Source organism: Falco naumanni, chromosome 7 (assembly GCF_017639655.2).
Source record: "Falco naumanni isolate bFalNau1 chromosome 7, bFalNau1.pat, whole genome shotgun sequence".
NCBI classification, from domain to species: Eukaryota; Metazoa; Chordata; class Aves; order Falconiformes; family Falconidae; genus Falco; species Falco naumanni.
In genome coordinates this window covers 6027468-6041247 of record NC_054060.1, presented here as the reverse complement: position 1 = coordinate 6041247, position 13780 = coordinate 6027468, and the positions used below count along the sequence as shown (strand labels likewise).

The following is a 13780-nucleotide window of genomic DNA, read 5'->3' as shown; positions in this document are numbered from 1 at the left end:
TAGATGCATGAAGTTTTCAAGCATGGTTGATTCCCTCAAGTTAATGGACCTGATTTTCAGCACACAATATTTACTCACTCTAGAAATATTTTCAGGAACACAGTCTAAACTACTTAAACTGCCCAAACTCGCTGAAATCAATGAATGGTACTTCAGGCGGAATGGAATAAGGCACACCGTAGAGGTCTTTAGACAACTACTCTGCTTAAAATCACTGGGTAGGCACGCATTCTGCATCTCCGAAGTGAACTCCCTCAAACTGCATATAAGCAGAGAGCACAGCAGTTCCCACCGTTTGTGCTACAGCTTGTTTGCCATGACTCCCCTGTGCAGAGGTAGTTTTCATCCTTTCCGTGAATGCCACTATAAAGCACACGCAGCTGGTGCTCTACACATACCTCCAGGAAAGCGTACACAGAACAATGTGATGCGCTTCAGGGGAAATGCTTTTTGCTGGCCCTCTTAAGACCATGGGAAATGGAATTCTACGGTTTTCAAGGGAAAAGCAAAGCAGTAAGAGTTATTTCTGCATGCAGAAGAACACAGGATTTGAGAGCTGCGGAGCAATCCTGAAAGCTACCCGTACGGCCCCTTTTAAATCTGTACCTGATCTTGCAATACAATCTCTACAATTTACACCAAGTGCCACCAGTACAAGTGTGATGTCACACGGATTTACATCTTACTGTAATGAGGCTAAACATATCTGGGGTTAGAATATCACATTGCCACCAATAAAAACCAGAAATCAGAAAAAAATAAAAACCAGGAATCAGAAATACTGCAAGAAGTTGAACTCCTTGAGTCTCGTTTTCATCCCGCCACTAATCTCTGAAATTTACAGATTATTATATCCAGCACTAACTCATGTAGTTAGCCCTGTCTTCTACATAACCACTATGAAAAAATGCCACTGACATCAACTATCAACAAACCTGAAAGGTTTATTGTTAACAATGCCTCATGTGAGCAAACAACCTAGTTCAGAGTTGCAGACATTTGTCATTCTCAGCCATCTAATAAAACGTTAATGAAAATAACAGGATAGGTTTTAAGCTTTTTATTGACTCACTGTAAAACTTCTTTTTTCGGATGAGACAGAAAAAAACCTTAACATTGTGAACACTGACTTTGCATATTTTAAAGGAACTACAAACAAAAGCAAACATCCAACATACTGGTTTTTGGTAAATAAAATTTAAACATTACATATTTACAAATCTACAACCATTCATTTAAAAAGTGCTGCTTGCAGACTAACAAAGTACCATTTTTAAATCCCAGTGAGATAATATCCAGAAATACCCCTCTCTATTATTACTATTTGCATCTCCCGTTTGTTATACAAAGATTTTACGTGCAGGAATTTTCTCTTTCTCGGGTTAAAAATCATTTAATTTGGCAGTGGAGGTCTAATTCATCAGGCTGTAACTGTACCAACAGCAAACCTTCTCAAAATGGGAAACAGTTAGCAGTGTCAGAGAAACAGCACAATTTCTATTCACATTTAAGTATTTCATCTCCAATAATAATTCCAGTGGAACCATACATAAAGCAAAATATATATTGCACTGCAAATGTAAAACCTTTGTTTAAGGTTTTTGACGTAAGCATTATTTAGTACACAAAAGGAGAAAATTCAGTTCATACAAAATTTTAAATTGAAAATATGTCTCAAATATTTCATTTATCCATCTTTGTGGTACTGGAAAATATAGTCAAATTGCTTTTCTAATAAAGGACAGTGAGATTTGAAAACTGTTTCAACATTGAATTGTATGATGCTTAAAAATTATCCACCTCAGGACCTACGTTTTGAACATTATGACTTGAATGAGGAAAAATTTCCCACTTGAAGTATATCACTATTCCAACTATATTTTATTATAGTACTTCTACAGTGGACTGACTTGCAACAGACTTTATGAAACAATTCATTAAGTATAATGATTTCACTTGATGAACTACTACATGATACAGTAATTTAAAAGCACACCCAAATAAACGCCAGCAATGCTTCAGGAGTGCCACTCTGAGGATGCAAGGACACAGGGAAATTGTTTGTCTGAAGGATGCATATACAATCCTTTCCATGGTACACTATATACTCCTCTGGTAATACTGGCAGGACTGTTGGGATATCTGAATGAAGTGGCAAACCTGTTGGCTTTTTAAGTCCAAAGACAGCTGGAAGTACTTATAACAAAGCTGGGACTAGGATGGAGAAAGTGGGCCACGTGTTACAAGTGGTGCATCTCTTCCTGTGCTAGCACACGCAGATGCAGTGTTACGTCCTAGTAAGTGAGGGGTGGTTAGAGACCAGGCTCAGTCGCTTCAGCCAGACTAAAATAGGAAGCGTGAAGCTTCCTTCATAGCTCAGTACCTCTAACACACCACAGCAGCTCTGGAAAAAGCACTTGCCCTCCTTCACGGCTTGAAGGTCCTATAAAACAGTGGCTGCCCCAAGTGGGAAATGGCATGGGCAACAGAACTGCAAAGAGCTCGCATCACTACCTTGTACACGGCGCAAACATGTGTGAGTTTATACACACAGCGACTACTGTATGCAACTTTTACTTGGTAAATACAGCGTACCTACTGTACAGAGCATACACGCACACTAATAGGTACTTACAATGAGTATGTTAAAAAATAACGTGGTGTTTTCACGATAGCTCAGAAGGATGAAGGGGGTATGTATCCACCCTACACCGACACACGGCTTACTACATACTTGCGTAAAAAAAGTAGCTATATTTCATGCATGAAGAATACTTTACAAGCGTGGCAGTACAAAAGAAAGCATCACAAAATGTTAAAATAAATTAAATGTGAAAAATGTTGGTAAGTGTAGCATTGCTAGCTTCACCTCAGGGTGTGTGTAGGATGCTTTCAAAAAGGTCAGCTACATAATTAGCAGCAAATTAGAGAAGAGGTATTACCCAATGAAAGCTGTATCCAACAAGACTGCATCTTGGAATTATCATCAGCACATACCTGCAGCTCTAAAAATTTTAAATCCTTTCTCCTTAGGGCAGCACCTTCTTACTACTTTACAGAGGTCTGGGAGGAGGTTACATAGAGCTTCATAGCAGCATCGCTTCTCATCTAAGCCTTTAAGAGGCTCACTATTCCAATTAATAAAGTAAATGTGAGCTTTAAAAAGTTTATCTCCTTTCTGCCTAACTAAATATTGCTGTATTATTACACTTGCAAACTAAACAGATTTTTAAAAATATCTGCTGGTAGGCAGACCAAAATATAAAATCTAATTTAACAGCTGAATATTTAGAAGTATTGTAACAGCAACAACTAAAAGAAATTAGAATTGGAAACACATTAACATTACTTAAAATAAAGCTGTTTGTTAAAGCATGGTTTAACTGGTTTAGGGTGTTCTATACAATTCAATGTCTGTTTTCCCACCTCCATAACAAGACTTCTGATATTTTCTCTGTAGCCTACCTTCTGGTGAGGAGTTGCTACGTGACTGAAAGCACAGAACATTTTTTTAAATCTCTAGAACAAGAAAACATGAGTGAAAAGCCATGACTCCACCACAAGGACTGACATAGCGCTTTTCTTCACAGAAAAAAAGAAAAGTTAGTTTTGCCTGTGAAAGAGAGACCAAACATTCTAAGTACATTTAATTATGCACAATATGCCCCAATAAGTTACATTCCCTATATATTCCCTGTAGCAAGTCTGCTGTATGTACTTTAGTTAAAAGCTTTGGATTAGCATTATGTACGTGTCATATTTAGTGTGTTTCTAACACATCCACCAAGACTCTGAACACTGCATGTTTATGAAAAACCTCTTGCAGGCTGTCATTTGCTTTGTATTACATCTGTAATGAGGTCACATTAACAAATACTAACAGCTGAGATGGACTGATTCCATAACATAATCTGTAGGACTCTTCAATATGCTTTCTCTTTACTAGGGAGTGAGGAGTGAAAGGAACAGGAGAGGAAAAGGAGGTTTCTACAGAAGTGTTTTACAGAGACATCAGTGTGTTCGTTAAAGAGTTTTTACAGAAGCTTACCATACCTTCTTTCTGATTGCTGTGGTAACACATTTTCCATGTGTGCATGAGAGAAATCCCGTATCTAGGGTACTGTCTAGGTGAAGGTTAACATTTTCTGCTTTAAAAACAAATCACTCTTCAAAAAGTAACTGGACGAGTTACTATAAATAGCAGTGTACTGCAAAAAAAATAAGCACTGTATTGCTTATGCAGCAAGTCCATTTAAAATTCACTCCAGTAATTTAAAAAAATTAAAAAAATATCAACTTACTATAAACAATTTAAAATATGTATAATACAACTTTGTATGCTCTTCATAACATCATGAATATTCTATGTAAACAATAGATTTTGAAGAATTTACTTCGCTCACATTAGTTTCAGTGCATTGTTTCTGTCCACCTGTTATTTTTTTTTTTTTTTTTAAGAAGGGAACTATAATATATTGTCCCAAGTTAGAGAACTGATTTTGTTTAGAATCTTCCTTTCTACACACTGATTTGCAGAAAGGACAAGGGAATAACATTTGGCTCATTTCTCACTCTGCCCGTTTCCACAACTGCAGACAGGCCTAGTTTTTCCAAGGCCTTCCACCACAGTATGTTCGTACATATGTTCTTGAACACTGAAGACTGAGATGTTCCTTGTGACTGAAGTGGTTATTTTACACAGGTATACGTCATAGGTATCACCTCTATATCTAGGTATATTTAAAGATATGGTTCTCCAAAAATCTTTCGGCATTCCATCACTCCGGTACTTGGTGGTCTATCACAATTATGAGTATTCTTCACTTGATTAGCTGTGAGACGGTCATAAGCCATTTTGTACTCTCTGTCAAAAGCATCTGCAGAAATAGAAAAAAAACCTTCTATATACTGTTCTTAAAACCACAACCCAAATACAGTGACAGCGACTAAGCAAGTCCATTTTATTCAGCACTTACACAGAATGGCACACATCTAATCTACTTCTTTTTGGAAGCTGAAAAACTAGTTTGCATACATTCATCATCTATGCTTATCTGAATGATTTATAAAACTTACCTATATCAATGTTATCTCTTCCTAGGGCAACAAGTGAAAGAAATAGTATTTCCCTATAAAGGCTCCTGAAATTGTAAAAAGAAATGTCAATTTATATACTGCAATAATAAACCACAAAACAATTTATATTAAAAATAGGTTGAGGCATTTAAAGATAACTTTTTTAAAAAGTGCCGTTTTGAACACAACTCCTGACTACCACCTCCAAAATGTTGTCACTTCTGACCCCTGGAGAATGCCCTGGACTCCCCACATATAGACATCATTTGTGGTAGGTCCTTAAGGTGTCCACTGCTGTGCTGGAAGTTGCACTAAATGGATGCAGAGTGAAACATGCACTTAAGGCACTCAAACAAATCCCACCAAATGTAACAAGTAAGGAGCTTGCTTTTCCACATCCACATTATCTTGAAAAAGCAGGCAGACCTATCAAATGATCTTGTCAACGCTCCAGCTATTGAAAAGGCTGCTATATAGCCTATTACAAATAAAAATCAGTAAATCCAGGCAAAAAGTAGAAAATCATAGGAAATAATTTTCATTAATTCCACCACTAATGAAAAAAACCTTTCTAAATAGGAGACTATTATATAGTCTAAATAGGAGACTAAACAGACAAAAAAATTCACCTATGCACCCTAGGAACAAGTTATATATACAATATATATACACACAAGTGCAAGGTTATTTAAAAAAACAAACCCACCAATATAAAAATAACATTTAGTAACAAAACATAAGCAGTCCCTACTTGATTTCCCATTGTTCAGAGGTAAGAAGAAAACAAAAAAGCTGGCTGTAAAGGGGAAAGGAAGGAGTGCAAGATAATTTTCTCCAGTTTTTTTTTTCCTAAAATAAGTTTGTGAAAGTTATCACAGAAAAGAATAATATTTACTAGACTGGGTGATAAATTTGAGAACACTGCTGAAAAGCAGTGCTTTCTTCTTTAAAACACGCACCATGAAAATAAAAGTCATATTACAATAGCCTTACAACAGGAAGGTCCAACTGGTCCAGCTTTGCTCCAGTTAAGCACGTTCATATTCTTACCGCTGTCTTTTAATATGTGGCCATTTGTTCAGTCTCTCCAATATTTGACTCATTGGTCCGTACACATCATTCATCTTAATGCTTTTCACCATACTTCTCAAGAGCTCCTGGTTAAAAGAGTCATCATCTTTTTGCAATAAATGGACCATTGGGTACTTCTGGGCTGAAAAACATTAGCAATGCTATAAGAATATATTCTTTGTGTAGCAAGGGAAGTTGTTAAAGAAAGGTGGGAGGCTAAGCAAACTGTGAAAACGTTGACATACACGTCGTGAACAAAAGAACAATAAACATCAAATCAAAATAATATCAACATAAGAAACAAAAAGCACAAAGAGAAAAGGCAACAGCTGTAATGGGTCATGAGCTATTTTCAGGCATATGATCCAACACTGGCAACAGAATTCTCTGTAAGCAAACTCTAAAAATAAGAAAACAAGCTAAGTGGATGAATTGCCAATATAAGTTCAGTGTTATCACTGAAACATATTCCCCCTTACTTCTCCCTTCCCAATGAAGAAAAAGCCACTGGAGATACTGGTCAATGACTTGGAAGTGATATGCTGGAAAACTAAACTCGTTCAAGCAGTTTGCTGCTATACAACCACCCTCCTTCCCAAAACAAGTCACACAAACTTAGCATAGCAACACCAAACTGAACACTCACTCTCAAACAAAAGAGTGCGATTTTGACCTGCAAGACAAAAAGTAGTATGATCAAAAATCAGTTATGTACCCTGCATGAACTATCCACAAAGACATCTTATTTCAAAACACATCTTCAGTTGCTCAAAATTAAAACTATTCTTTAAAAACAAACAAACAAAGAACAACAAACACCAAAACCCACAAGAAACAAAGCTTACTCTGAGCATTCCACAAAATATATAGAGGCTGCCTTGGATCCTGATGCAATTTCATATTGTCCCACAGCATCTGAATGAGAACGTATTTACTGTCCTCTGACATACAGTTTCGTGGAATCTGAACAGGAGAATGCATACATAAAGATATTTTATTACAAAGTCATGATAGAGGATTTCTATATTTAAAATACATCTTCACATCTATAGGCCTTCTGGTAAAAAGCTGTACTATGAAAACTGCTGTAAAGCCAGAGAAAGCTAAATCTGAACAGGGTATCAGTGACAGAAAATGAGTATTTTGTGTATCTTCCTATAATCCTAAAATCAAAACTTCCTGCTACTGCTTAACTAGTTAAACTGCAACAAAACCAACTAATCTTCTTTGTAACTTTGTGGATCACAAATCATAGTGTGACTAGTAAGAGCTAAACACTTTCCCCATCCAAGTACTGCTGAGCCCAAGTTCGGGAGTTAGGCATTTTTTCCTTCAGTTGACACATTCTTTAGCAATTCAGGACTGGGCCCAGCATATTGTAAGACACTTGAAGAGTTACTGAATTATCTGATGTTTTCCCATATGGGGAAGCAAGTATCCCTCATACATCAGTATTTCCTATTTGATTCCATACCTTGGAGTTTTTATTACAGTGCTCAGAAGAAAGTATTAATCCTGGTAAATTGCTGGGCAAGTCCAAGCGTCTGAAATACCACACCAAATTCCAGAACACAATGGGATGATGATCTACAAAGTCTGCCACCGTTATTGCATGATCCCCTTCATTTTCAAGTAAACTCTCAAGCTCTTTCCAGACCACGAGAGGACTGAGATAAGGAACCGTTATAGGATCAGGACTAGGTAAGCGCCATTCTAGGCCCAAGGAATCCTATGGTAAAAACAGAAAAAATGCCTTTAGTTGGAATGTAACTAGCTTTACAAAGTTTTATGAAAGCTTTTGTCCCCTGTGACACACACCTAGACATCTAAAAGCTACAACTAGTATTAGTTTAAATAACAAACCCTAGTATTTCTCCTAATTTGGGATGCTTAATTCTGTTCTACTAATTAATGCTGTTTCACATTTCTCTAATCTATCACACGCTTAAAAAAAAAAAAAAAAAAAAAAGACATTTAAGGTAGAAAAACTACACACTGTTGGTCCTTGTAAAGTAGCAGGCAGGCTACCAGTAGGAATGATATGGCTGATCTTCTGGTTTTCCTTCTCATCTTCTGCCAACGGACCAAAAGTACTGATACTCCTTGCTACGGGGTGACTTGTACATTCTGACCCAGAGGTATTTTGTCTTCTTCCTGAGGGGATCTGGATACTTCTGGCACAAATATTGTCATGCTGCTTAGATTTGCTGGGGGTGGGAGGGAAGGAAAAAAAAAAGTTAAGAATCTCAGCTTTTTGCTCAAACATGTACGCAGACAGAAATAAACTGGAAATAATTGACCTGACATCTCTAATTCTACCTTGTCAGCTACTACACTTGTTCATGTTACAGTGCAAGTTTTATTCCCCCCTGCACTGATAATGAACACAAACGTCCTAAGAAGAGTTCATAAAATTTGCAGAATTACAGATGCCTACATGAATTTTTATATTAGGGATGAAATGGCAAACACCATGCTGAAAAAGCATGATGTGGCCAAGGCCAACTCTGAGATAAGGAAAAGGCAGCAAGGAGATCCTCTCTCAGATCAAATTCTCCTCTTCAGAGAGTATCTTACAAAGTTTATTTCTCTTGATAAAACATACATGCATGTTGACAGAGAACTTGAATAATTTCTATGCAGAAAATGCAGGTTTACCTGTTTGAATTTATATCCTCTTGAACGGACATTAGAGATGTAGCAAGGCCAACAGTAGCTGCAGTGTTACAGGACTTCCCACTCTGACTGGAAAAAAGTGATGGGAACTGCATGTTTTCTGTAGAAGGGCTGGACTTCAGAAAATAACTGCAGGGAAAGCAAAAGCTTATTATTATATAAAAAGACCAAACTATAAACACTTCACAAGCAATAAACACTACAAGCATTCAAAATTGAGGGAAATTCAAATAATGTTATTACCGTCCAGGTCGCCGAAGATCTCTGATTTCTATGCTTAAAAAAGGCAGAAATAAGTTGCCACAGAACGGACACGTGGTATTGAGATTTGAATCATCTGCTGTCCAGCCTGCCATGATTTCTTCATCATGAACCAAACAGTCACAAGTTCGACATCGTGAACAGCTTGAGATGAGGACCTGCATACAGCAGATAACACAACTCCACTGTAACACATTCTCAAAACTACCCTTCTTTTACAAAGCAGTTTAAATTGTAGCCAGAATCTTTGCCCTTAGATGAATGCTACTCACCACTTGCATACAAGTTTAGTCACATATCTGGTCCCAGGCTTTAGGTTGGAACATTTGGGTTTAAACTTAAGCATTTTGGAACAACTATAAATCTTGAATCCAAACTGCATTAGCAGATAGGCTGATATAACAACTGACTGGAATGAGCACTGTCTGAAAAATGTATTAAATGCAGGTCTTTGTTCTATTGTGGTAAGTAGACTGGGATCTGGAACTATGCTCATGAAATAAATATACTTTAATTAATTGGGTTAGGTGATTCTTTTATGGCTTCCCAGAGTAAAACCAGCCAGTTAGTCAATAAAATTTTTATTAACAAGTCATTAGTAATCTGTTTGCAAACATAATAGTACAGAAATATTTATGCAACTACAGAAGTTATTCTTAGAATTTAAACACTCTTCTGTAGTGACGGCCAGTATAATAGAAACAAGGGGGGATAAAAGATGAAAATGACCAGTCATTAATCCAAATCCACTGAAACAAAAACAACAAAAAAAAAGTCACCCAAAGCCAGCGTAATACTGCAAAGCAAAATGATCTTACTAGAAGGTACAACAGTAAATAGCTAGTTATCTGTTCTCTGTTTTTAAATGTACAGTGCCATTAAAGACTTGCTGTCTTCACTTTAAACAAATTTAGCTGCACAAGGGATTTAGATGCCTGAATTCAGTGGCATCCAGCTCTCAAACTCTTGAGAACTGCAGCTTTAAGGACCAGAAGATGTGACTGCAATAAAAGCACTTCTAGAGTGGGATTTGAAATGAAACCTACTCGGGCACAGAAATATTTATCTATCTTTCAGTGGATTAGTTTTAAGCTTTGAACTTTAACAGAGGTTCAGATAGCATTATATTTAAAGACATATGTTTTTAGCGTATCAATTTAAACAAATAAATCATTCTGTACCTCCATAGCATAGTTCTGAAACACACTGGTACTACTTGTACTGCAAGATGATATCAACTCCGATTTGTCAGGTAAAGGGAACTTTGAAAGAGAACCTATTAACAGAAGAAACCGAAAGTATTAGTAATTCAGAATATGCATTTTTAGTAAACTTTCTCTGGCCAAACAACACTAAAGGTTAAAAAAATGTGTGATGGAGGATGCAACAAATGAGATTACTCAGATAGAAAGAAACGTGAAGCTGGAGTGTGAGGCTGCCATCTGCCCAGTACCAACAACGGCAAAAATAAAATCTACCAACATAGAATTTCCATATGTTCAGTTTTTTCTTTTACAACAGTTGGTAGCTTGGAAACAAACTTTACAGATTAATTCATATCCACACTTTCTGTCTGGACAAAAACTAGGGAAGGATAAGAGATGCTGCTTGTAACTGCAGATAACCCCCACCCCTTCCCTTTACCACACTAAAACAGCCAGGGTCCCCTCAGGCTCAGGGTGCCCCAATGCCCTGGACATGATGACACCTTCCACTGCCCCTCTCCAGCCTACAAACTGGGGATGTGGAGGCAGCTCTTCTAGGTGCTAAGTGAGGGATCTAAGTAGACAGATCTTCCTTTCGCCCTGATTCTGCTCAACACGCTGTACTCCATAATGACAGTAGTACAGAAATTGATCCAACAGTCACTACCAACTACTCAGTGCAGATAAGAGAAAAAAATTTACAAACACAGAGCGAGTCTGATAATCGGCTTCAACAGTGGCTTCCAGAAAATGGTAACAATTTTCCAAAAAGGATTTTTACTACTTTTAGAAAGCAAAATCAGACTAATAAAGTTACTATCTGGAAGTTTTTAATAGGTGTTTTCTGGAGCTGCACAGCTTACACAAATAAGGTGATTACATGGATACTGAAGGGACCCAAAGGATCACTTATTCGCATAGCTGTAGCATCCAGACACTTATTCAGGGACAGGATGTTATTGAGCAAGTTATTCCACAAGAAAGAACACCCAAAACAAGGTTCTACAACGAAAATATCCACAGGTATGGACATATATGTATGAGTAATAATTTGCAGGTAGAAAAAGAAAAATGAACTTCTTCCACAAAAAAGACCAACAACTAGGATGATCCCAAACTGAAATTTATGGAAGAACAACTTCTGAAACAGGAATATTTTTGTTCAGATCAATGAATGCAGTGCAAAAGTTGTCTCTTACCACACTGCTCAAATTGTTTTGATGAGCCATCATGGGAAGCTGAGCTTTCTAGGCTTGTCCTGCTGAGGCCAATTCCCTTAATTTCTGACGTGGTATTCTCTTGAGGAGAAGCACTTTCAAAATCATTGCAGACATCTTCATCAGTTAGAGAAGTAGATTCTGAGTCCAGAGCTCCAAGAGATGAAACACTTGCTCGGTCTGAATTTTGATCCTGAGAGAACAAAACAAATTCCACTGAGAAAAGGAAAGGAAAGCAAAAATATTTCTGAAAATAAGAGGTAGCCTCCTTTGTCTCAGTAAATTCAAGGCATGAACTTCCTTCCTTGGAAAAATCATTCAGCACCAATGTAAAACAAGGCAAGTTTCACTCAGGGTTAAATAGCTACACAAGAAGCTTTTTAAAAGATTCTTCTAATACAAATATCTAAATGAAAACTTAAACCATTTTAATCTTACAACTTTTCCCAACCACTGATATAAAAGTTACCAGCAGCTGTAGGAATACATTAGGATAGGCAAGGCATCATTAGCACTTTAATTAGCCTCAGATTGGTTTGAAGCACATTAGAACAATACATAAACAGAAAACTGCATCTATTTTCACTCCCAAGGAGTGGGAACAAAATTAATTTTGGTTTGAGCTGGCAGCAGCAAAGAACACTAGCCAAATGACCTCAGGTCAAAGTTAGCCTTAAATCACTTCAGTAATCAATACAAGCAGATTTCCATTTTTTCATAAAAGCGGTAAAGCCTTAAAAACATTGTTTATTTGAGTATTTTTTCTTTTGTTTACCTGAAGAAGGCAGAGCAGTCTTGTCTGCCCTGTCAACACACTACAGTATACTTATGTTTTCCCATTAAATATACTCCGAGCCCATGCTAGACCAAAATTTTGTTTGATTCAAGACAATAAAACCAGGTTCCTGGCAATTCAAACATGATTGAAACTACTTAATACGCATAGTCTATCATGATGCATGTCATTCAAATGGGGGATTCATCAGATAAAAGTCAGCTATAAAACCTTTACAAAGCTTTTTCCTTAGTTTATAGGAGCTTAGGTTTGGGAGGGAGGAGAAGTAATTATAAAAGTTTACCTTTGAGGATGCAGCATACATTGTAAATTTTGAGTACCACTTGCTAGCTTTCTCTGCAACCCCTTTTCCAGCAGAAAACATGCTGCTTTTTAGAACATCAAACTTAGGTGTTAACAGTGTATCCAAGTTGAATGAGGGTGAAGAGACAAGTGTTAATGCACTAGTTGCATCCTGTGGCTGTTCCTTTGCTGGACTGTTTGGAGAATAAGCCGGGGAGGACCAAAGCCTGTCTCTTGGCCTTTCTTCATTTTTTGCGTGATAACTCTTGGATTTGGTAAGACGGGATGGCCTTGGGGAGTTTGGGGGCAGGCTGGACCTCCTACAAGGCTGGATTACTGTTGGGCTCTTTTTATTAGCATTTCTGTCATCATAAGGTTTCTGCAACTCAATGCTTGGGGCACGACTTGACAAAGGGCTGCTCATATTGTTCATGTACATGACTATTTCTTCAGCTAAATCTCGTCTTGCAGATGGAGTGGAAACACTTCTGTCATCCTCCTCCTCCTCATCCTCTTTCTGCTGTTCTGTCTCAGCAACCAGCAGAGACAGTGGATCAAATCCAGTTTCAACATCTGTCTTTTCAACTGGCTTTACTGGAAAGCTGCTCTTTCTTTGCAACCTTCTAGATTTCTCACTGGAGGATTTCACTGCTGTAGATGTTTCAGGTTCTGCATCCAAGTCTTCCAGATCAAAGATAACAGGAGACTCTGTTTTATCTGTAAAACTGCAATCAAAAGCTACATCTTCATCACTAGATTCTTTCTCCAGGCTTTCTCTCTTAGATTCTAACGAGGAAGTTCTGATATTAAGAGTTTTTGGCCTTATGCTTTTCTGTAATGCACTAGATAGGATTTTGGCATCAGCTCCTAGTTTTTCAACAATTTCCCCAGGGTTTGCTTCCTGGTTTATTCTGTTTATCATGAGTCCCACTAAGCCATCTCCACTCAGGTTACGGTTCCTGCTTTCCCATGGTATCTCCCTTAAGTCAGGTTCTACTGCGCTTTTATGTCTCTTTCTTAAAGATTTACTTTTTATAAGTTCCGCTTCACTGGCATCCTCAAAAGATGATGTAAACAGCAATCCTACAGAGCTCTCTGAAAAACATGAAACAAGGTGCTTTATTTCTTGCTCTGAAAGAAAGCTAAACAAAATTACGAAAGAATGCAAATTTGTCTCAACTTTCAAAGAGTTTACA

General features: G+C 37.4%; 1 protein-coding gene across 5 annotated transcripts in view; it reads right to left on the bottom strand.

Annotated features, from left to right (window-relative positions):
• Positions 1-1045: 1045 nt before the first annotated feature.
• DENND4A (DENN domain containing 4A) overlaps positions 1046-13780 on the bottom strand; it is a 56970-nt gene continuing 44235 nt past the window's right edge. For 4 of the 5 annotated variants that reach the window (XM_040602403.1, XM_040602405.1, XM_040602402.1 and 1 more), the window contains 12 exons: positions 12586-13679; positions 11489-11699; positions 10266-10360; positions 9067-9242; positions 8806-8952; positions 8144-8354; positions 7622-7876; positions 6993-7110; positions 6794-6820; positions 6127-6289; positions 5077-5141; positions 1046-4877 (listed from right to left, as the gene is read on the bottom strand). In XM_040602403.1, the coding sequence (XP_040458337.1) occupies positions 4741-4877; positions 5077-5141; positions 6127-6289; positions 6794-6820; positions 6993-7110; positions 7622-7876; positions 8144-8354; positions 8806-8952; positions 9067-9242; positions 10266-10360; positions 11489-11699; positions 12586-13679 (2699 nt within the window). In that variant the 3' untranslated portion in view covers positions 1046-4740. The remainder of the gene's footprint in view (positions 4878-5076; positions 5142-6126; positions 6290-6793; positions 6821-6992; positions 7111-7621; positions 7877-8143; positions 8355-8805; positions 8953-9066; positions 9243-10265; positions 10361-11488; positions 11700-12585; positions 13680-13780) is intronic. The other variant, XM_040602404.1, reaches the window with a different exon arrangement.